Genomic DNA, 20630 nt, shown 5'->3' with positions numbered 1-20630 from the left:
TGGAAAGATAGATTTGCTAGTAGTGGCTCCCGGCCTGCAGTCCTATGTTATGGATCTCCAAAGGACTCTTGTATACGTAGTTTCCAATATCAAATATGACTTTAGTAACCGAAAACACTGTGATATTTCCTAATGCACAGACCTGTCGTCGTCGTGGTTTAAGTGAAGGAATTAAAAGTCGATCATCAATCGGAAGAGAAATCGAAGGATCAGTGCATATAATTACAGATGTACTGTACATAAACATCCTATGTTTAAGTACAATGTAGGTATGTGCAAGTGCAGAAATGCGTCAGCCAAATTTTTCAGAAAAAGAGAAAACCATCTCCCCATCGATTCGGCCACATCAAATATCACTTTTGAAAGTGTTCATCACGGAAACCAATTTTCTTTTTTTAATTTTTAATTTTTTTTTTTTTTCAATCATTTATTCTTTTCTGGTGTATTCCATTCTATATTTTTATAGGAAAAAAAAAAAAAAAAAGCCGTGGATGTATGTATGCACGTTAGTTAGGCCCGTCCCTTCACCGATCTCCTCAAACTACCTACCGTGTAGGTTCCGGCATGCCTGATTCCCCCCCTTCCCCAGAGTCGCGGCCCTTTTTGTCCTGGCCGTCATCGACTTTGCATCCGTCGATAGATACTCGACCAAGAGAGGCAGGATCCAGTTCAACAGCCTTGCAAATCACCAGGCTCCCTCCCAATGTGTCAATACGGGCCCCAACCAAGGCCAATGTGCACCTTCTCAAACGCATAAATTCACTCCTCCTCCCGGTGTCTTACCCGGAAAACTTCTATCGCGAGATCCTGCAGAATCCTGAAAGCGAAGCCTTGACCAGGCTCGCGTTTTACGATGAAGAATGTGTCGGTGGCATCAGGTGCAGGCTTGAAACCGCGGCCGAGTATCAAGCTGGCTTGGAAAAATTGGATACAACAGATATTTATGGTAGCTCTAAGATCCTGGAAGCAGTTGCCGACCATAAGGCCAATGGCAGTGGCGGTCGCAGGAATAGCGAAGACAATCACCCGAAAAGAAAAGTCTACATCATGACGTTGGCGGTGCTTTCGCCATACAGGTCTCTTTCTATTGGGAGTCATCTTTTAGACCATATCTTATCCATCGCGGCTAAGGAGCCAACCATCGATGCGGACCTTGCGTACGCCCATGTATGGGTGTCCAATGATGGCGCGCTGGAATTCTACCGCAAGCAAGGTTTTGAGGTGGACAGCGGGCCGATAGTGCGCAATTATTATCGTCGGCTCGAGCCTCGAGATGCACGGCTAGTGTTCCGGAGAATCACTTGTACGCGTTCCTAGATTTATAAAACCTGTCAAGTGCTGAAATAAAATGCACTGAAAGTCCTGCGCTGGAGTTGGGGCGAATTCTGTTGTTCGTGTGTGAGAACTGCCCCGTAGCTAGAACTTAAGTGCCAAGTAGGTAAGAAGCAAGTAATTCCCAACCAACCCATCACCACCACCACCACCACCACCATCACCACCGCCGCCGCCATCGGGACGCAATGGAATCACTAGCTACCCGAGCTGTTCCCTCGCAAGCTCGTAAAAGAAAATTCCATGAGGCTAGTCCCGCTAAACCCACTAGGGTGCCGATAGATCCCAAACGTCGAAAGCGTCAAGATGCTAGGGAAATTTCTGCCCAGACCGCAGAAAGTGCTTTCCGAGATGGCCAATTCGATCCTGTCTCCTTTGTCAACTCAAGAGAATATGAGATTAGAAGCCTTCTCCGCTCGATGAATAGTTCCAAGTAAGGTGCGTGATCCCTTGGGCGTTGTATTCATATAGCTAACACTCGTGGTGCTGGCTTACAGAAATGCGCAACGAAAGCGTGCTTTCCAAAGCTTACCTCGGGAACTGCGACGCCGCACTGCTGCCCACAATCCAAGCCGAGCTCCTAAACGTGTGAGGGAAACTGCACGTAAAGAGGTATGACGAATACAAATCTACACTTGGATGTTCGCGGTTCGCTAAACTTGCGGTTTAGTTGACCGAAGATAATACTACTGTTCGTAAAAAGCGTAGGGACTACTGCCCTAGTGCCCGGCGCTTAAATGCAAACCAGCTACGAATACTCTCACTTCGAAATAACAATTCTATGATTCCTAAGGCTGTTCCAGGATCCCGACAAACGGCTACAAGGGGGCTTGGAAGAACTCGATCATATATAGGATCGAAATCCTCCAGATACCGCAAACGACAGCGGCATAAAACATGGCTCCCAACCCATATATGGTGTGCCAAGCGAGCGCGAATGGTCCTAAAATGGGGATTCTCGCTTGTCGAAACTCCCAACCTGAAATGCTATCGCCCGACTTATCGAGCTGCAACCCGAGATGCGTGTATAGCCATCGACACAAGCTACTACGCTACAATATTATTAGTAGGGCGGGAACGAGATCTGAAGAAATCGTTAGCGAAGTTTCTGCCCCCTCTTGATCTTGCGGTGGTTGGAAGAAGTGTAGTTTCTGGTGAATCAGTTCGGTCGACTTGGATGTACGAGGAAGGCGAGTGGCCCGACAAGCCGCTTGCACCAATACAAATTTTCTGGTGTCCAATAAACTCGGTGGATGAGATGAAAGAGCAAGGGCTGCGTAATGTCGTGCTGAGAGTTCATCCTGCCTCGTGGGATGATGCGTGGAAAGTCGCAGCGGCTTCTGCTGCTGCCTCCGCCTGCGTTTGTAAAAACCTAAGGTTTGAGGTGGGGTCTATTGAGTTAATTGGGCCGCGAACTGCGGACATACTAAGAGCATTACTGAACCCAAATCTCGATCTCGACGGTATTCTTGTCGACGGGGTTAAACATAACAGCGCAAGAGACCCTAGACTCAGTTCCTTTCACCTCCGTACCACGATTCCATACCCACCCTCTCAAGAAAATACCACCAACCAAGCGGAAAGCTTATTTAGTGCAAATTGTCGAACTGCATCTGTTAAAGCACAAGTTTCGCAGAAGACTCTAAATTCACGAATCTCAAAATCGGTTTCAGGAGAGGCCGCCAAATCCGCTGCTGCTGCCAGAATTCCATTTGTCTTGATGCGAGAGATATTGGGCGTACTGGGCACACAATCTTCTTCGGGCCGTCCGCATTCCGAGATCCCTTTGTCACATCGCTGGAGCATCCTGCTGCCATGGAAATGGGTTCGGCCGTTCTGGTTGGTTCTTATGAGGATGCCAGGTGTACGATTAGGGGGGCTGAAAGAACTCGAGCAACTAACACTCGAAAGTGGCGTTGGCTATTTCCCGACTGACTTCCCTTCTACAAGCGCGGGAAGGGCAGAGGCTTTGGAAAGAACGCAAGCGCAGTTAAATCAACTTGAGCGTCGAAGTACGATGAAAACGAAGCCCTCAAGTAAAAAGAGTGAATCAACTACCTTGAGTAAGGGTGGTTATCCATGGGGTGAGGTGCTCGACGCAGGTCGCCATTTTACGTGCGAAGAACCGGGGTTCTGGCAGCTAACCCCTGATTCGGTGCGCCTCTTCTGGAAAAGCCCACGGAGTATGTTGCCAACGTCGATATCTTCTGGAATATTCACAGCACACATTAGATTATATGGACGTGGGAATATAGATTCCAATGCTTTCGTCTACACGTTCTCGGGGGAAGCGGCTAGACTGGTTCCACGAGTGCTACTTCAGCACGCCCGAGACGGGAACCCCATCGACAATGTTTTAGAAACATTGGACGGTGAAAATGGCCAACTAAACGGTATCGGACATAATAGTGCGCCAGCGTATTCTTTAGCTGGCTTTGTTATCCGCGGGAATTTTGGGTTCCGCCAGGCTCGGCCCGTCGCCATTGCAGCCCTTGCGTGGGCGAGAACCCATGAGAGCGAGCCAAGTGTTCATCAAGAAGACTGCTTTGGTGGATGGTGTATCCTGCAAAATACAGGATCTGGAATCAGGCGACTAGCCCAATGGAATGCGGTTTAGGGGGTTTTGCATGTTTCTCGAACCAATGGATCGAGTATATATTTTATCGTTGCTTGGCTACCTAGGCACTTAACATTGGTGTGGTGTGTAATGCGCTCTCTGACCTTGTTGGAAGCTTGAACGCAAACGGCAGCTCCACCAACCCAAAAACTATCCTAGAAGAACCAAGTCCTCTAAATATTACATCTCGCAAATAATCTTGTAGTATAAAATAATTTACCGATCATATCGCCTCCAGGCAACGGTACAAACATTTCCAAGATTATAGCGTTCGATTCTTAATCTCTAAACCGTCAATCTTCCGAAACACCGAGGAGAATTCGAAATGTCGAAAACTGCTTCCCTTCCCTCTGAAATCACCGCCGCCCTCCCGTTAGGGTACACTATCCGAGAGCTTCAAAAAAAGGACAAGGCGGAGGTTTTGGAAGTTCTAACGGTCCTTACCACTGTTGGTGATATTACAAACGCCGCCTGGGATGAGCGATTTGAGTATATCTCTAAGCATGACGACACATACACCATCCTATGCATTATCGACGACGAGGGGAAAGTTTGTGCTACAGGAAGCCTTATCATAGAACGGAAATTGTTAGTTTCAATTCTTGTCAGTGTTGAAATTTAGTGGAACTCGAGTGCAATAGCTAACAACGGGCTTGGCCTGAACTCGGGGGTGAGCAGCATCCGCAATTGTGGGCTTGTTGGCCATATTGAGGATATTGCGGTTGCAAAGGACCAACAGGGCAAAAAACTTGGACTACGGATGATCAATGCTCTGGACCACATTGCGGAGAAGGCTGGCTGTTATAAGGTTTGTACAAAAAAGTCAACAAGGAGCATTCGCACCCCGGCTGTTGGTGAGTATTGGGCTAACGTGCTTTTTTCTTGTTCACCAGTCGATCCTGGACTGCTCAGAAAACAATAGAGGCTTCTACGAGAAATGCGGATTCAAATTCGCCGGGATTGAAATGGCCCATTATTATAACAAATAAATTTATAGCTCATAGTACTGGCATCATGTTGGCGGTCCTTTGGGGGAAAAGGTTGTTATAGATTGGATTGTAGGTGGCGATAAATATAGACACCGTTTTTATTATTAAAGATTCTAATCACAGCAATGAGGATTGACGTGCCCGCCTGTAGAAATGTTTATCAAATCATATTTGTTAGGTTTGCTCGAGGCTATCTAACAGAAGGATACTCCCGGAATGAACCGTTGTCGAGGTCCTAGAGGGAGGAGGGAGAAGAGGATGAGGTGGTGGTGGTGGTGGTGGTGAAGTTTCGGCGGAGGATGTGAAAGTGCAAGGTGACAGGTCTGCGGATAAGGTTAAGGTATCGGGCGTATATAAGAGACACCGAAGTATAACAAAAAGGAGAACAAAGCTGAAAAAGAACCCCAGGAACCGTATGATAAGAAAAAAAAACAGTGAATTTACAGAGCGAGTAAGGTGGAGAACATTAGGAGATTATAAGAGCGAAGAAACGAAATATGAGCTCTTGACAGTTCATATGCCAAAAAACACAAACCCCGTCCTTGTTTCTTTAGCGTGTTCTCGCCTGAACCTTTACTTGAGCGCCCTTGGCTCCTTGTTTGCTGACTTTGGCAGCCTGACCGCGAGCAGCACTAGCAGCAGACTTGGCCTTCTCAGCCTTCTTTTTCGACTCAGCGGCGGCCTTCTTTTCTTTGCCTTCCTTGACTGCGGCGGCGCGGGCGGCGGCGCGGGCGGCAGGAGCGATCGATCGCTTTTCCTTGATCACGTCAAGAGAGGCTCCAACGATAGCCCTCTGGTGCTTGACGGCTCTTCGGGTTCGCTTCTTGGTAATTTCCTGTAGAATTCGAAGAGGGCAAAATCAGCCATCCGTTTTCAGAACTCTGGTAACATGGAGTAGGATCCATGGCAAATGATTTCCCCAAGCTGTGTTTCTTGCCGGTATTGTCGGGTATGTCGAAAGGTATTCCACTTTTCTACTCTCAACAGCCACTTGTTCCGATATATTTGCCATGGATCCATCTCTCGATAACCTTCTTCTTCTTTTTTTTTTCTGAAAAAAAGAAAATTCCGTCCTTACCTCAGAGATACCTTTCTTGTGCATCCTTCGGTAGAGGATAGTCCAGGCAATTCTTCGAGGGTTCTTCCTCTGCAAGAACAAACTTTCGCTCTTTCCATTTGAGAATCGGAAGCTCTTGCTATCACCTCTGACGAAGAGTTTACCCTAAACGATTGGCGGAAAGAAAACCGGTCCCCGCGTCAGCCCATATTCAACTAATCTTGGATCCTTTAATTCGAAGCATGTCGATACGGCGGAGGAGAAGGAGTAAGCACCTTTCCGGGGTAGATCTTCCGGGAAGAGAAAGAATCAAGTTCGACCTTCATTTCGTCGAGGCTGTCGTATGGCGGTTATTGTCGTGATGGTGCAAGGAGTAAATGGATGTTGGTGTTGATGATGAAGATGGCGGTGGTAACGTCGCTACTTTTGCTTGAAACCGATGAGTCTACGGGAGTTGTCCTCCCACACTCCAATGCCGAAAGCAGAAGTGTTTGTCAACGAGGGTCGGTGAGCCCTAAGTCACGTGAAGGCAACATCACTTCGTCAAACAGCAACACAGCAACGCAACTAGATCTGTTAATTATTTCATACTCCCTAAATACACCTCCATGTGCAACCTGTAATGTCGAAAACGCCGCGCAAAAAGGAAAGCTCATCTAGGAACCGGGAAAACAAGAAAAGAGGAGAGAAGAAAGAAAAAGCGATGGGGATGGCCTGAAATTTATGAATACATCGATGAAAAATTCATTATGCTCCCGCTGCCTGTTGTCGCGCAGCTTCAATATATTTCTTAAAATCCTGGACGTGGTTGTCGGCCACCCAATCCCCACTGTTGATGCAATGAACTTTCATTCGCTCATGATAGTCAAGGTCGACTAAGAGTTTAGGTGTTATCAGGAAATACCTAATATTGAAGGTCTCCGTTAGCCAAGTTTCAAACAGTATTTAGTAGGGTCTCTCGACATACTGGGATGTATGTTTCTTGCAGGCAATCTTTACCATCCGCTTGTGGATAAGTCGCTCGTTTCGCGGATCCATTCCTTGATTGATTTCGTCCACGACTCGGAAGGGTGCCCGAGCTAGCGACTGTAAAGCCATAAGGTAGAAGACAGTCGATACTGCTCTTTCACCTCCGGACTGCCTCTGAGCAGTCAAGACTTGCATTGTTTCTGATTCGCGAAACTTGACTAGAATCTCGATCGCCCAGTTTTCAAAATCACAACCATCTTTCCCTTCCTTTCTGATCCTGACGGACCCCGCACAACCAATGAATTCAAAACTGCGAGAGAAAGCCTCGCTAATGTTCTCTACAAGCTGGTCGATGCGAGGTTCCCAGCGATTCCGTACCCTTTTTATTTTTAGCTGGTGCTTGTCCAGATTCGCTTTCTTGGCATCCATTAAACTACGTAGCTCGTTGATTTCCTTCTCACGAGCTTCGTACTGCCTAATTGCATGGGGGTTTCCTTCATGGATCCCCTCTAGGCGAACTTCCTCTTGTTGGATTTCGGCCTTGAGTTCATCCACAGTTTTTCTCGAGTGGTTTTCTGAGATCTCCTCTTTTTCTTTGGCTGAAAAGTTCGCTATGAGGGTGCGGCATTGCGCACGGAGCTCGGCAGATTTACTGGATATTTCTTGGTCAAGCTTCCTAACTATAGTTGTGTAAGCGGATGATCATGAAGTGGGGCAGGGGGTACTGACGTTCTTCGCACTCTTCCTTCTTGCTCTCGAGGCGATTCTTAAAACTCTGGTTCCATGAGTTGTAATGTTGTAGATTCGAGGATAATTCTATGGCGTGAAGTTCTGCAGATGCCACGGCCCTATACTGAGCCACGTATTCACGAACACGTTCCTACCGTAGTTTCAGTGGAATTAGCATAGCTTTACTTAGTCTCATATCCAGTCTCTGCTCTGTCTCGATTTTTAAAGCTCACAGAAAATTTGGCCGCTGCAATGACACGATCCATGTTTATCTGCAAAGCAAGGGTTTCTTGTCTTGCAACCTTGCTTTTGAAGCCCTTCCCGGACTTTTCTAGAGATTCAAGAGTTTGTAGTTCATTGCCTGCATATCATTTTAGCATCAATGTCGTGGCCTAGAATGGTACTCAGCTGCAGACTCTCTTACTAAGAACGGTTTTTATTTTTTGATATTTGAGGACTGATTTCTGCATATTGTCCTTTTGTTGGTTGAGGGCGTTCTAGTCCATAATTAGAGAAGAAAAAACCAATTCTTGTCTCAAAGTGTAGGGCCCATACCTTTTCTGCGTGTAATGATGATTCCCGCTCCTCCAGCTTCTGGAAACTCGCCTTCCGAAGATCGATTTCGCGGCCTATTTCTTCAATCTCAACTTCCAGCTGGTTTTGCCGTTGCCTCTTCTCCTCAATAAGATGTCTCTCAACCTCGACCGTTTTGAAAAATTTCGGCTGCCCTATATGGGAGTTAATCTCTGTCTCTGCGGCTGGGTAATCCGGCCTTCGCCGTATCGACGTAGAGACACCGCCCGCAATCCATTTCATCATTTTTTCCCCTGTTTTCACTGATTGCTGCTGAGAGGGAGAGAGCTTGGACTTGGAAATTCCCTGCGGTACAACCTATCAACAAGAAATCCAATAGTTGGTAGCAAGACGAAGCTTCAAACTTACCACTCGATGGAGTCCGATACTATTACAGAGCATGCTAAGTACTTCTGAAGGGCCACTGATGAAGTCCAGAGCGAGTCCGTCAAACCCCCAAGTTGAAAGCTTGTCATCGAAAGAAAATTAGCTCAATTTAGCCTACATTAGATAGGGTGGGGGAATGTTTACCGACCTCATCTTTGGAAGCTATTCGTGGGAACTCTTCAAGTCCTTTTTCTATATACTTGATAGTAACTTCAGAAAGCCCGAGCCCTTTGTTATTCCGATTGTCTCCGTACACCGCCTCTATTAGGACGTCGAAATCTGCCCTGCTGGTGCATGTAAATGCAAACTTGTCGCCTGGACTAAAAAGGGATTCAATTTCGGCTTGATATCTAGGGTCTTTGACGGTGCATTCGACGACGGGTGGCCCATATACAGGCCCTTTGAACTTGTTTTTATTGCCTTGCAACCATGTAAAAACTGTGAATGACTCAGGTGAAACCTTCCGCAGTGCCTCCATTCTTTGCTCTGCGATATTATTCATTCGAAGTATCCTAAAAAAGCAGATGAAGTTAATAAATCCCTAGTAAGAATATTTGCTAGTCGATGTGTTAATTACCATTGATCTATTTGCCCTATCTCGCTCCGTCGTTCCTCGCGTCTAGTCTGAAGGGGTTCCAATGAGTTACGTCCTGCACTCAACTCGCTCCGACTTGCACGCAGTTCTCCATTAATCTCATTCTAAGATTTGGGATGCACGTATTAGAAAATGAACAGATAGATAGCACAGATTCGGGATGCAATCATACAATTTTACCATTCAATTCTGATACATCCAACTTGCCCGGGTCATCTGCGAGTGCCCTCTCATGCCGTGCGATCTGCTCTTTGGATTTTTCGATTTTCGCCTGGGGTAGGATTCCGTTTGATTAGCTTGCAGAACAGTTCATGGGCCGAGTGATATTCGCTAACCTTCCTCTCTTTCTCAGAATTGATAAGAATATCGAGATCAAATTCGGCTTTTGCCTCCTCCTCCTTTAAACCGGACACCCTTTCTCTATCATGTCTCAGTTCGTTTTCTAAAGATGTGAGATCCCTCTTTTCATCCTCCAACCAAGCTTTTATCCCTTTTAGTTGGTTCTCGACTTGCTCTATCTGTTTTGTCTGGGGCTCTTGTTCCTTGCGGATTCCCTCCAGTTGCGCAAGGCAGGCGTTGTACTGTTGTTTCACATCGGCTCGATGTTTCTTGATATCCTGGAATTCTACAAACGGGATCGATTTCTCCAATAGCTTGATATGCTCTTGAAGGGTTTGACGCTCACGGAGTCTAGCAACATCCCTCTCTAAGTTCTTTTGTCGCGCCTCCATCGTATTTATGGATTGACGGTCGTGATCAAGCCCTATTTCTAGGCCAACCTCCGAGGCACGGAGCCGCTTCAGCTCATCGTGGTCCTCTAAAACTTCAGGTGGTGCAGCAGCCCGTTGGGTTGCTCTTAGGAGAGGCACAGGGCCCAGAGCCGCAAACTCAACGACTCGATCCTGCGGAAGGAACTGACAAAGATTGTCAATCTGGATGTTTAAGAGCTTCATTAGCTGCTTGACTGCTCTGTGGGGTTGCTCTTTGCCTTTTCGATCAATACGGCATTAGACATCAACCTTTTTATTTTTAAACTTGAGCTAGAGTATTAACCTACCATCGATCCAATACCGTGTTGAGCCATCTCTCGTAATCATTCTTCTAACAGTCGGGTTGACTTCATCGGTAGGTGAGCCCTTGAGCTCAATTTCAATGATGGCTTTGTCGTTCCCGTTCTTGACAAACTCCGCGATATCCTTCGCTCTGCCAAGATGCTATCATTCTTGTCAATTATTTTGTTTCAAAGCTCGGATATGAAGGAAATACGGCAACGATGAGGTTGAGAGTAAAGTAATTATAATCCATACCTCTGGGCCGAATCCTAACCCTAAACAAATGGCACAGACCAGAGTGCTCTTGCCGGTTCCGTTTGGGCCGATCACCATATTTAAACTTGGACCAGGCTCGAATGTAACTTTGTTATAAGTAACGAAATTTTCCATATAGACCCTAACAATGGCACCACGGGCATGTGGGATTTCTTCGAAATTTTTCCTCATCTTATCTAAGGAATCTGCCATGCCTATTTCCGAGTCATCGGAATCATAGTCCTCAGCAACAGGAATGATAACTTCTTTGTTGCGAGAGGCATATTCGTCACCATCATCATCATCCTCTTCTCCTCCTTCATTTCGAGCACTCCCATCTTCGCCTGGTGTAGCTGGGTTGCTTCCTTCATCATTATTGTCGCCAGGGCTATCGTTTGTATCGGAGTCGGGTGTAAGCTTTCGTCTTTTACTTCTACTTGTTGTTGCAGTATGTTCCTTAATTGTCCCGTTCTGTTCTTCCCCGGCTAGAGGGCGCTTTGAAGCTATCGTTAATTTTGAATTCCTTCCTAGCGAAACTCTGGGAGCTGAAGGAGTATCAGGGGTCTCTGTGTTAGAGTTGTCACTATCCTGGTTGTCCTGACGCGAATGTTGAGATGATACGACGGACGGCATGATGGGTGGTATTCGATGAGGAGTTGTTAAAGATATCTAGATAGTCCGTGGTTGACGATACCCTAGATGTTCTACTGATCACTGCATGTTGGGGGAAACAAAGAAATGACAAATGGGTAGCCACCTAGCTACTGGTAGCTACCTCCACCTCATTTTGTGTTTCTTTCAGCCACGCGTTTGCCCCACCACGCGAATTAATTCTGGTTTACGAGATAAACCACGCGTGGTCACCACCCATTTCATTAATGTTAATCAAAAAACGCTATAACATTCCACTCTTAAATTTGTCTACACTAAAAGCTAGAATAACTTCAAAGCATATACCTAATTGGGGATATAAGTAAGTGCACTGGGTTAAGGTATGCGTCAAGTTGAAACCATTTTGTAATATTTGCTTGGCTAAGTTACTGCTTGGTCATCACTAGTTATAACCCATCCGATATAATTCTATTCTCCTTAATACAAAGAGCGTTTTTTGTATTAACCGTGTGTGCTGGTTGACTACGGAGAAGTCCTCTTTTTTGATCTAGGAGTCATGTCCAAGGATTTGTACAACAGAATCAGTGCCGAATGCGACTCACCTAAAAGTAGACAATTGGTTAGCGTTACGTCCAATAGTATCAAGCGGGCCTGTCTGCCTTACCTCCTCCTGCGAGTGTCTCTATTCTATCCCAGCCAACTTCGGTAACCTTCTCGTCGTTGAAAAACCACCATGTGCTGCCCTCAGCGCCCCCTCCACCTGCTAAACCACCTGCAGGTGCCTTGCCTTTACCCTTGCCGTCTACGTCTTCCTCTTCATCCTCGTCCGATTTACGAACGTAAGCACAGTAATGGCCTGAATCGGCCGAAGCACCCTGATGTGTGATTATGGCTTGCAGCTCATAAAGACCAGAATGGTTCGCCCCGACATCTGCGGATATTTCATCGTCCAAGAGAGGTGCGAGAGCCGTGTCCCAATCCTCCTCCTCTAGTGAGACCGCCTTGGAGGGCGTAGGGTCACCCGTTGCCTTCTCGCTATCGATATCCATTTTATCAGCTGCTCCTCTTTCTTCAGCTGTTGGCTCGACAAATATCGTTCGAGCCTTTCTTCTCTGTTTGCGGCGGTCTTCTTCGTTCCTATGAAGCTCCCTGAGTTTTTCTCGTACTGGAATAATCTTTTCCTTTAACTCGTCCGTACAGAAGTCGGTAGCGTCGAGATGGAACGGGAATGTAACCTTCCGCATAATCTTTGCTTTCTTGTTGATGTCCTTTTTCCAAAAGAAGCGAACGAAATGACACTAGATAGAAATTTTTGTTAGTCCACATCATCAAAAGAACCAATATCGTAATATTTAAACTCACTGTAAGATACTTAGGTAGCCTAGTGACTTTGGACGTTTTGGTATACATCGCATCTCGCCCAAGTTTTTCACTTCGTTTCTCAATGCTCTCTGTTAGACCAGCTAATATTCCATCCTTCAAATGGTTTATGGAAACGGAAATATGGCAGTTTAGCTTGAGAAATGTTTCCTCCCCTTCTTGCTCCGCTTCCTCGCTATCTTCGTCACATTTAGTGATAGTCTTCATCTTTCCGGCGAAGTACGTATCGACGAACTTGCGACTAGATTTTGACTCAGAAGGGGTTTGGCTGCTCGTGTCCGCGAGATTTTGCCTCAATGCGGTGAGAACCTGAGAATAGCATTCTTCCGCATCCTGTTGAGCGTAGTGCCCATGTCTATCCTTCTGATCGAACTGAGGGAACGCAATCCGAAGGGAGTTAACGAATTTCAAAGGAGGGAAACCTTCGGTAGTATCACCCATCTGCTGGAAAAGATCGCGTAGGCTTCCGGTGAGGTCGGAGTTGGATCCTCTGGAGAGACTCGAAAAGAGACTTGAACGGCTGATGGAGCTGCCACCGTCGCTACGGTACCTCTCGAGTTCCTCGTGTAGTTCTGGGACTGATCGAAGGGTTTGCAAAGTTGAGTTCATGTAACACGTATTACCAAGATTCTGTAGACCGGATGGTATAGCTCCTTTGACTTTTGCAAGGTCCTTCTCGGTCATATCCTCAAGAAATTTGATGGGTCCCGGTGCTTTGGCCAAACCAGCACCAAGAGGTGTACCCACCATCATGAAGGCGTGGCCGGGTTTAAGGTTAAGGGTCTGGAAGTCCGTATCATCCTTGAGCTGACCGCCTTTGATAAGGACCTTTTGCCGTTCGGGTTCGACGCCTGTAAGGGAGTAAAGCTGCGTCTTGAAGACTTCACCTGGCAAAGAAGTATCGAGCTCGAGATCGTACTTCTTGCCACCATGCCTGACAACAACTATCAACGATACGTTAGTTGGCAGGCCTTATTGTTTTGGAAAGATGGGGACTTTGCCGAACCTGGTATCGAAGCCATTTTAACTAATAGAAGAGAGCCAGATACTGGAGGGGAGAAGCTTTAAGTGGTGGAGGGGAAACTAGACGTTGTGGGGAAGGAAAGAAGAAGAAGGAAGTGCAGTGGTGTTCGTGAAAGCGTCAGTCGTAAGTCGTGTTACCTAAGCTGGCCGGGCAGCCAAGCATCCAGCACCGGAGCTTGCCCCGCCAAACGTGCGAACGAACTTACTTTATAATTACACTTCTACACCTCTCGCCTACCCGACTTAGGACGCTGCCTAAACGTTAGACACCGGAGCTCCGAGGTAGGTAAGTAGCTACTTATAAGCAGTACATAGGTAAGTACTTGGTTACTTTCTTACTTGTGGATAGGTACTTACTAGCTTACAAGCTTGACAGCGCTGCCAGCAGACAGACACCAGATCATATACTGCATCGATACCACGACCACCTCGACCGCTGCTAGTTACCTGGAATACCGGGGACACACGGACTACACCTGTTCCTATGATATAGGATTTCTAGAAGAAACAAAGCATAGGTCACCATCATGGTAAGCTTGGAGTCCGTAGCAGTCCGAATGTCCCGCGATGTTATGATGCCAACCCCGATTTCAGTCTCTAGCTTTACGTCCCTATCTCACCTGCGTCCGCGCATCTCTTACGGCTGCACTTTCCCTGAGTAATTTCGCGTCTCAGACCGTCGAGCGTCATAACGTCCCCGAAATCGAAGCTGGAAAATCCTCGGAGTTACTCCTGAATCCCCTTACCATCTCCCGAAACGAAAACGAGAGAGTTCTCATCGAGCCTTCGGTCAATTCTGTCAGGGTTTCTATTCGGATCAAGCAGGCGGATGAGATTGAGGACATTCTCGTCCATAAATTCACCCGATTCCTTACCCAGAGAGCCGAGGCGTTCTTCATTCTAAGAAGAAAACCTGTCAAGGTTTGTCGGAAAATATCTTCCGGGAGATTTTATGGCCATTCTTACACGGCGTTTTTACTTAGGGATACGACATTTCGTTTCTTATTACGAACTTTCATACGGAGGCCATGTTGAAGCATAAATTGGTAGACTTTATCATTCATTTTATGGATGAAGTTGACAAGGAGATTTCCGAAATGAAGCTATTCGTATGCCTCCTAAGTCTAGAATACACCGAAGTTGGACAATACTGACTGTAAATTCTTAGCTCAATGCTCGTGCCCGTTTCGTTGCCGAAGCTTTCCTAACACCGGTATGCTAGCCCTTCCTATCCTAGATGCTAGGTGTAGCCATAGAACATCTACTAATACATTCTTATAGTTTGATTGATTGGTTGGATTTTTTCACAGGATAGTACCGCTTCGAATACCACCCGCTCTTATAAGCATGTACCGCTAGTTATTAGAATACATAAATACGCCCCGATGAAAGACCTAAAGCTAAATCTGAAGATGCAAATTCTCCCTAGAGCAAAACGTAAAGGGAATGAAACGCCGCTGACTCCCGCCCTAGCAACGCTTGAACATAAAATTAGAGGATAGAGGTTGAAACGAAAAGAGAAAGGGAAGGAAGTTAATAGCAGATCTATGTGCGGTCTGGCGTCTGACGCTTCTCCTTTTTCTTGTGAGGCAGCCCTTTATTAGAAGATTCCTTCTTAGACGACTTGACCATACTACCAGGGGCCAGTTTCTTCATCTTTGGGCTGCCGTCTGGCTTCGAACTGCTTGACTTTTTCAGCTTTGAATCCTTGTCCCCTGACGGTTTTGGAGAGGCCTTTCGAGCGGCCCCACTATTATCTGAGTGTGTCTACTCCAACGAGTTAGAAATACCTGGTCCCTTATTGCGTAAATTCGCAACTATCCGCAGTTGATGAAAACTCACCTTCGTGTCAGTATTACCTAGTCTCTCCTTTTTAGTGGGAGTAGGGCTTCCCGCTCTATCCTTGAATTTGGAGACAAGGTTCTTGGTGGTGGGTGTGCCTGGGTGAGGAGAGACCCGAACATTTTCCATCGACTGGGTTGGTGTATTGCTTGTTTTTTGTTTCTTGTTTGGTTTTGTCGGGGTAGTAGAGGCCGTGTCCTTCTCCTTCGCTGTAGTTGGGTGGTAATCGATATCATACGGATCAACGGGCTTCTTCTCAACATCATCCTCGATGTTCTCCGCCTTTCGTTTCAGGAGTGGTTTCTTCTTTTTGGGCCCGGACCCACTCGACGCTGCGTTAGCCCCGGTCGAAGGAGCGGAAGGGGCAGGTGACTCTGGACGTGCAGAAGCCGTCGAGAGTGATTTTTCGAGTCTTGGGGCTGAAGTTATCGAGCCTTTTGGAACAGGCTCTCCGGCATTGCTTGATTCCCGTTTTGGTTGTGCCTTCTTAGTAGGAGGTTTTGGGTCGCTTTGCACCTTTTTCTTCTTTGGCGGAGGGGCGTTTTCTCCTTCCGCAAAGCTAGAGTTCGGACTATCCGGACTGTGGGGAGTTCCTGAGCCACTATCTCCATTATGCGAGGGAACCTTCCGATCTGTAAATCCCAAACATGATTTATGTTTTGAGATCCAGAGTTTAAAAGATGTCTCTTGGTTGCATGCGGGGCATGACAGGCGGTTCCCTTGTGGATCCTTTACGGGTGGTAGCTTTCCTGTTTCTTCTCTTATTATCGGGGTTGTTTGTCTTGTTGGTAGTAGGGTTTCTATTGCGAACTTTTGTTTGGATGTGACCTTGGGAACTTGAATGCTGCTAGACTGTATTGACTTCCCGTACATGTCTTGTCCTGTATGGTCTCTGTAAGGTGGCCTAGGGCAGTATTTACGCGCCGGTGCAGTCAAGGAAGTATCAAGGTTTTGTTGGATTGGATGTTGACATTTTTGGCAAATATTATCGTCAATAGGGATGCGGAGGGAGCGCCCCATGACGATCGCACTCAGGTGTTCAGGCTCCTCATTCCGTTTTGTTTGAAGTTCCTGGGTGGTGACAAGAACACCGTCTTGGGAAAAGAACCCCATGTTTGTTACTTTCTCGGTGCGATGAGCTTCGAGAACGATATCTTCGGTGACGATGCTGACGAGATCGGCGAAGACCCCTTTGATCTTATTCAGTAAGATTGACTGTTAGTAACCGCTAAAAGCAAAGAGGGGTTCTAGCAGGTTACATACAAGGTCCTCCATGGACATTTTGTCCCCAGCGCCTTCAGCCATAATGTGTGCGTGATGTGGTTGGCGTTTTGGTGCAAGATGAGGGGAAAGTCGAGTTTTAAGTTAGCTGAGGGTGGTGGGAAGGTCGAGGGTTGAAGAGGTTGTTGGAGTTGGAGATTAAAGGCCATGCGACCCGCCACTAGGGATTCAGTCTTGTAACCTCACGGAAGCACGTGCAACACACAACACACACAACACGGTAAGGTCGGGTTAGATTAGATTAGATTAGATTAGATTATCGAGATTAAATCAGACTTTTTTCAAATGAAATCAAATATCGGGTACCAGCGGCAGAGTACATTCATATCGATAATAAGCTATATACTTAGGTAGGTACTTATGCAAACATATCCAGCTGATCTAGAAATTTGGCCTCGACGTAACTCTATTACAAGCTTTCGGTCCTTAAGTATTTCCTTATTATTGCTACCTGTACAGTACATGTAGGAACCGAGATCTTCTAACCAAGACCAGCTGATTGCGCCAAGTCCATGGATCCAACATACCTGATGCCGCGTTTGTTGACGGGCTCTCCGAGAGACCACATACCAAAACTCAAGCTGATATTGTTGCTAGAGAACCAGCGGGTACCTAACTGCAGTACAGGCCGGTACAAGCGGTTATCCCTACTATCAACATTTCAAAGAATGATGTACAAAAACCCCAAAAAAAAAGAGGAGGAAAAGACAAAGGAAGGACAACATATTTTTGAGTCTTCCGCTAGTTTAGGCCCAGCCCTCCACTCAAACCTCACCTGCCCAGTAACCAACCTTCAAAGTTAGGAAAGGACAAGTAAAAAACGAATGTACAGAGGGAATATAAAAGGCAGCAGGCTGTGGAGGAAGTTTAACGTTGATTCATGATCATCCACGAGCTTATGCAACTAATGCTATCAGTGCTGCACCCACCCCGCTGCCGTCCTTTGCAATCCCAATTCTGATAGCTTCTTCAAGACCCGCTGCTCCAGCAACTAGAGGCTGTATGTCGCGCAGGGCCTCCCTTAAATATCGCTCAAACCCTGGGTAGTACTCAACAACGCTTCCATCCACACCAATATCAATCTTTTCAACTTCCTCCCCTTCTTTGGCTTCAGCCTTGGCCTGCTTGTAATTCTCGTAGGCTCCAGTCGCAATCGCCGTGGCGGCGATCGGGATAGCAGACAGCCGTGCAGAACGTTTTCCAATTCCGTATACCAATGCTTTAACAGCCATTGCATCACCAGTGGATGCCGCTGAAACTCCCATGTCCCTCTCTAGAAGTTGCTTTGTCAAGCTATACGAGCTTGTATAATCTGCTTGTATGGTGCTCAGCGCACTAGTATCTATACTCCAAGGGGTGAATAGTGGTCCGTTTTCGTCGATGCTGGTGCCGTGGCCCATATTAAAAAGCCCATCGTCCATCAAGGCAACAATGGCGTTTCGGAGGATTTCTCCTAGAAACATGCCGGATACTCTCTTTTCAAACATTTGCATTCCAGGATTCACCGAATTCTTGTCTAGAGCTCGATCGTAGGGAGTGTCAGGCAGGACCTTCATCGCGTTATCGAAGGCACCCCATTCCGTATTAATCACCATGACGCCTGATGAACTGTCGTATTCACCGTAGTTCTCGGTTTTATTGAATAATTTGGGTATTCTCGGAAGCTTTTCAACGTATGCGCCATTTGTTCCCGTCCCAAATATCGCGCCGAGAAGAGTCCCTGCCTTTCCGGGTGAGGTATAAGATCGTGCCATCAGTGTTCCCACGGTGTCGTTCACTAAGGCCACCACACGGACCGGTAAACCTAAGGCATCGATCTCCGTCTGAAGAAGTTCACAGACGTCTTTTCCGATAGCATCCTGGATGTCAAAACCCTTGGTCCACCGGATCAAATAGCCTTTGTTAAGTGCAACCTGTTCAACTGGGAAGGAAAATGTAAACCCGAGCTTGAGTTGGGAATACGAAGTTTCTGGTTCAAAGTGATCAGAATGGTGCTTTTTAACGAAGTCTTCGATCTGCTTGGCCAAAAAGGAGAAAAGTCCCTTCGAGGTCCCGGTCATGAGTTCCTTTGGTATTGGTGTCTTCGCCTGCGTGAGAGTAAACTTACTATCCCCATGCAGGTGGATAGAACAGACACGGAAATTAGTACCGCCGAGATCGACAGCAAGGTAAACTCCCTAATTTCCAGATGGATAGACAGAATGACGGTTAGATGCAAATCAATCCCGAATTTACAGTGGGTTTTCAGGGTGTATACCTTTTCGGTGCCATTCGGAACTGCAGTAACGTAGGTTGGGATCATGGTCATTGCCTGTTTGGGCTGCTTCAAGCCCTGCTCTGTAGATGTATCGTGAACACATCAGCTGGAGAGTCACCCAAATGCGCTGACAAGACTGATCATAAGGGAGGAAGCATCTAACCCATAAGATTCAAATATTCTCTAACACCTTTAGCAACATATTCAGGTTCATACACGAATTCGGCCCCGATCGACCTTGCCTTCGCGAGAAGAGCTTCTTCCCTATCTGAGAGAATGGACATTGTGGTAACAAGTAGGCCGTCTGAATTGTATTTCGCGTTTCTATTGGTATCTTGCAACTGAAATCTGAGGTCTGTCGAAGGACAAACACCAAATAGGGTTTCGAGAAGTTGAGGGTCTCGCCAAGGGAGAGATATCCCAGACGATAGCGGCGGGGTTGACGTATATTTTCCCGAATTTCTAAAGAATGGGGAAAAGAGGGCAGCTACGCCAGAGAAAGTCCCAGGAGAAAAGAAATAACAGAAGAGCAATGTAAATACCAATGCTAGGATGAGGGCCGCGAGGATCGGTTTTGAGCAGAAATTTGAGGGTCTAATAAACCTGGTTTGGAAGCAAAGGAAAGAACGACTGGAAGGCTTTGAGGAGTGAATTTTGATTGACGAGTTGTTGGAAAGCTAGGGAAACTAAGTGGTAGGCAGGCACCTGGTACGTTGGTAAGCACGTTGGTAGGTAAGTACTTAGGTACGTTGGTGGGTAGGTAGGTCCTTGGGCAGATTAGTTGTTAGTTGTTAGTTGGTGGGCTGGTGGGGGTTGGAGATGACGGAGTGGAAGCCTGAGGTGTGGTGGAGGGATGTGAGAGAGGTACGGAGTAGATACTGGGTACTTGGCCGGCGCCGGGGAGTGAGGAGGTACATGTGCTTGATTTTTGTGCTAAGAACTTGCCGATATACAAAGCCATCGGCGGCGGGGTGTTCGAATTAGCCAGCCAGCCAGCCAGCCAGCCAGCGAGCCAGCTAGCCAGCACCAGTTTTCCCGAACAACTTGAGAAAATTATAATTCGAAGGAACCGAACAGAAAATAAAAGAAAACAAAGGAAAACAAAGGAAAATAAAAGAAATTAAAAAAGAAATTAAATTAAATTAAATTGTTAACATCAAACAGTACTTGGTCAGGCTGCTTGGCTTAGAACTCCTACACAGTACAAAGAGGGGAAGGGGAGGGGAGGGGAGGGTCCGGAGGGGAAATCTCCGCATTCAAAAAGAAACATTTCACAAAATTCACGATTGCATTGCAATATCAAGGGCACTGAAGTATAAGTCCATTGCAGGTATATGGTAAGCACGTAAGTGCGTAGGTACTTCGTTCTCCTACCGGCGCTGATTTTCGACCGATATCAATGCAATTGCTGAAGCACACCCCTATCGAGATGAATTGGCACAACCAATAGGCTGAGAGTCATTCCGGTGGGTGCATGATCAGGCTGCGGGAGAATAATACCCTCGTGGGGCTTGCAGTATAAATCCACATGAAGTTCCATGCAAGTACGTACTTTTTAAGATATCGATCAGGACGTCACCTATCGCGCGAATAACGGCCGGCCGGGTTAGAATTAATAATAGCCGAAAGCACGGATCTCGAGCTACCAAACTCCGAGCGTTCCTTTCGCCAGCAAGGGTT

General features: G+C 46.7%; 9 protein-coding genes across 9 annotated transcripts; 4 read left to right on the top strand and 5 right to left on the bottom strand.

Annotated features, from left to right (window-relative positions):
* Window positions 1-564: 564 nt before the first annotated feature.
* On the top strand, window positions 565-1317 carry AOL_s00004g640 (uncharacterized protein; the record flags this gene model as incomplete). The annotated part of the gene is made up of 1 exon (XM_011119289.1): window positions 565-1317. One exon carries the CDS (start codon window positions 565-567, stop codon window positions 1315-1317), a length of 753 nt encoding a protein of 250 aa, XP_011117591.1.
* Window positions 1318-1520: 203 nt separating this feature from the next.
* AOL_s00004g639 (uncharacterized protein) lies at window positions 1521-3949 on the top strand (the record flags this gene model as incomplete). Its single annotated transcript, XM_011119288.1, has 3 exons — window positions 1521-1765; window positions 1830-1944; window positions 2003-3949. The coding sequence occupies 3 exons, from the start codon at window positions 1521-1523 to the stop codon at window positions 3947-3949; spliced, it is 2307 nt and encodes a 768-aa protein (XP_011117590.1).
* A 325-nt stretch (window positions 3950-4274) lies between these two features.
* Window positions 4275-4938, top strand: AOL_s00004g638 (uncharacterized protein; the record flags this gene model as incomplete). Its single annotated transcript, XM_011119287.1, has 3 exons — window positions 4275-4537; window positions 4628-4757; window positions 4843-4938. The coding sequence occupies 3 exons, from the start codon at window positions 4275-4277 to the stop codon at window positions 4936-4938; spliced, it is 489 nt and encodes a 162-aa protein (XP_011117589.1).
* Window positions 4939-5488: 550 nt separating this feature from the next.
* AOL_s00004g637 (uncharacterized protein) lies at window positions 5489-6321 on the bottom strand (the record flags this gene model as incomplete). The annotated part of the gene is made up of 3 exons (XM_011119286.1): window positions 5489-5773; window positions 6017-6160; window positions 6271-6321. The coding sequence occupies 3 exons, from the start codon at window positions 6319-6321 to the stop codon at window positions 5489-5491; spliced, it is 480 nt and encodes a 159-aa protein (XP_011117588.1).
* A 421-nt stretch (window positions 6322-6742) lies between these two features.
* Window positions 6743-11188, bottom strand: AOL_s00004g636 (uncharacterized protein; the record flags this gene model as incomplete). The annotated part of the gene is made up of 13 exons (XM_011119285.1): window positions 6743-6899; window positions 6963-7644; window positions 7694-7844; window positions 7927-8054; window positions 8118-8190; window positions 8249-8572; window positions 8636-8734; window positions 8802-9165; window positions 9231-9352; window positions 9421-9519; window positions 9584-10236; window positions 10306-10462; window positions 10556-11188. 13 exons carry the CDS (start codon window positions 11186-11188, stop codon window positions 6743-6745), a joined length of 3642 nt encoding a protein of 1213 aa, XP_011117587.1.
* Window positions 11189-11689: 501 nt separating this feature from the next.
* On the bottom strand, window positions 11690-13569 carry AOL_s00004g635 (uncharacterized protein; the record flags this gene model as incomplete). Its single annotated transcript, XM_011119284.1, has 4 exons — window positions 11690-11769; window positions 11832-12465; window positions 12530-13491; window positions 13554-13569. The coding sequence occupies 4 exons, from the start codon at window positions 13567-13569 to the stop codon at window positions 11690-11692; spliced, it is 1692 nt and encodes a 563-aa protein (XP_011117586.1).
* A 528-nt stretch (window positions 13570-14097) lies between these two features.
* Window positions 14098-14860, top strand: AOL_s00004g634 (uncharacterized protein; the record flags this gene model as incomplete). The annotated part of the gene is made up of 5 exons (XM_011119283.1): window positions 14098-14100; window positions 14165-14491; window positions 14554-14679; window positions 14739-14783; window positions 14852-14860. The coding sequence occupies 5 exons, from the start codon at window positions 14098-14100 to the stop codon at window positions 14858-14860; spliced, it is 510 nt and encodes a 169-aa protein (XP_011117585.1).
* A 255-nt stretch (window positions 14861-15115) lies between these two features.
* Window positions 15116-16717, bottom strand: AOL_s00004g633 (uncharacterized protein; the record flags this gene model as incomplete). Its single annotated transcript, XM_011119282.1, has 3 exons — window positions 15116-15337; window positions 15413-16609; window positions 16676-16717. 3 exons carry the CDS (start codon window positions 16715-16717, stop codon window positions 15116-15118), a joined length of 1461 nt encoding a protein of 486 aa, XP_011117584.1.
* An 872-nt stretch (window positions 16718-17589) lies between these two features.
* Window positions 17590-19234, bottom strand: AOL_s00004g632 (uncharacterized protein; the record flags this gene model as incomplete). Its single annotated transcript, XM_011119281.1, has 3 exons — window positions 17590-18870; window positions 18951-19030; window positions 19114-19234. The coding sequence occupies 3 exons, from the start codon at window positions 19232-19234 to the stop codon at window positions 17590-17592; spliced, it is 1482 nt and encodes a 493-aa protein (XP_011117583.1).
* Window positions 19235-20630: the final 1396 nt, after the last annotated feature.

Source organism: Orbilia oligospora (genome assembly GCF_000225545.1).
Source record: "Orbilia oligospora ATCC 24927 unplaced genomic scaffold scaffold00004, whole genome shotgun sequence".
In the NCBI taxonomy this organism is placed as follows: Eukaryota; Fungi; Ascomycota; class Orbiliomycetes; order Orbiliales; family Orbiliaceae; genus Orbilia; species Orbilia oligospora.
Note: the sequence above shows the minus strand (reverse complement) of the source record. Positions and strands in the feature narration are given on the sequence as shown.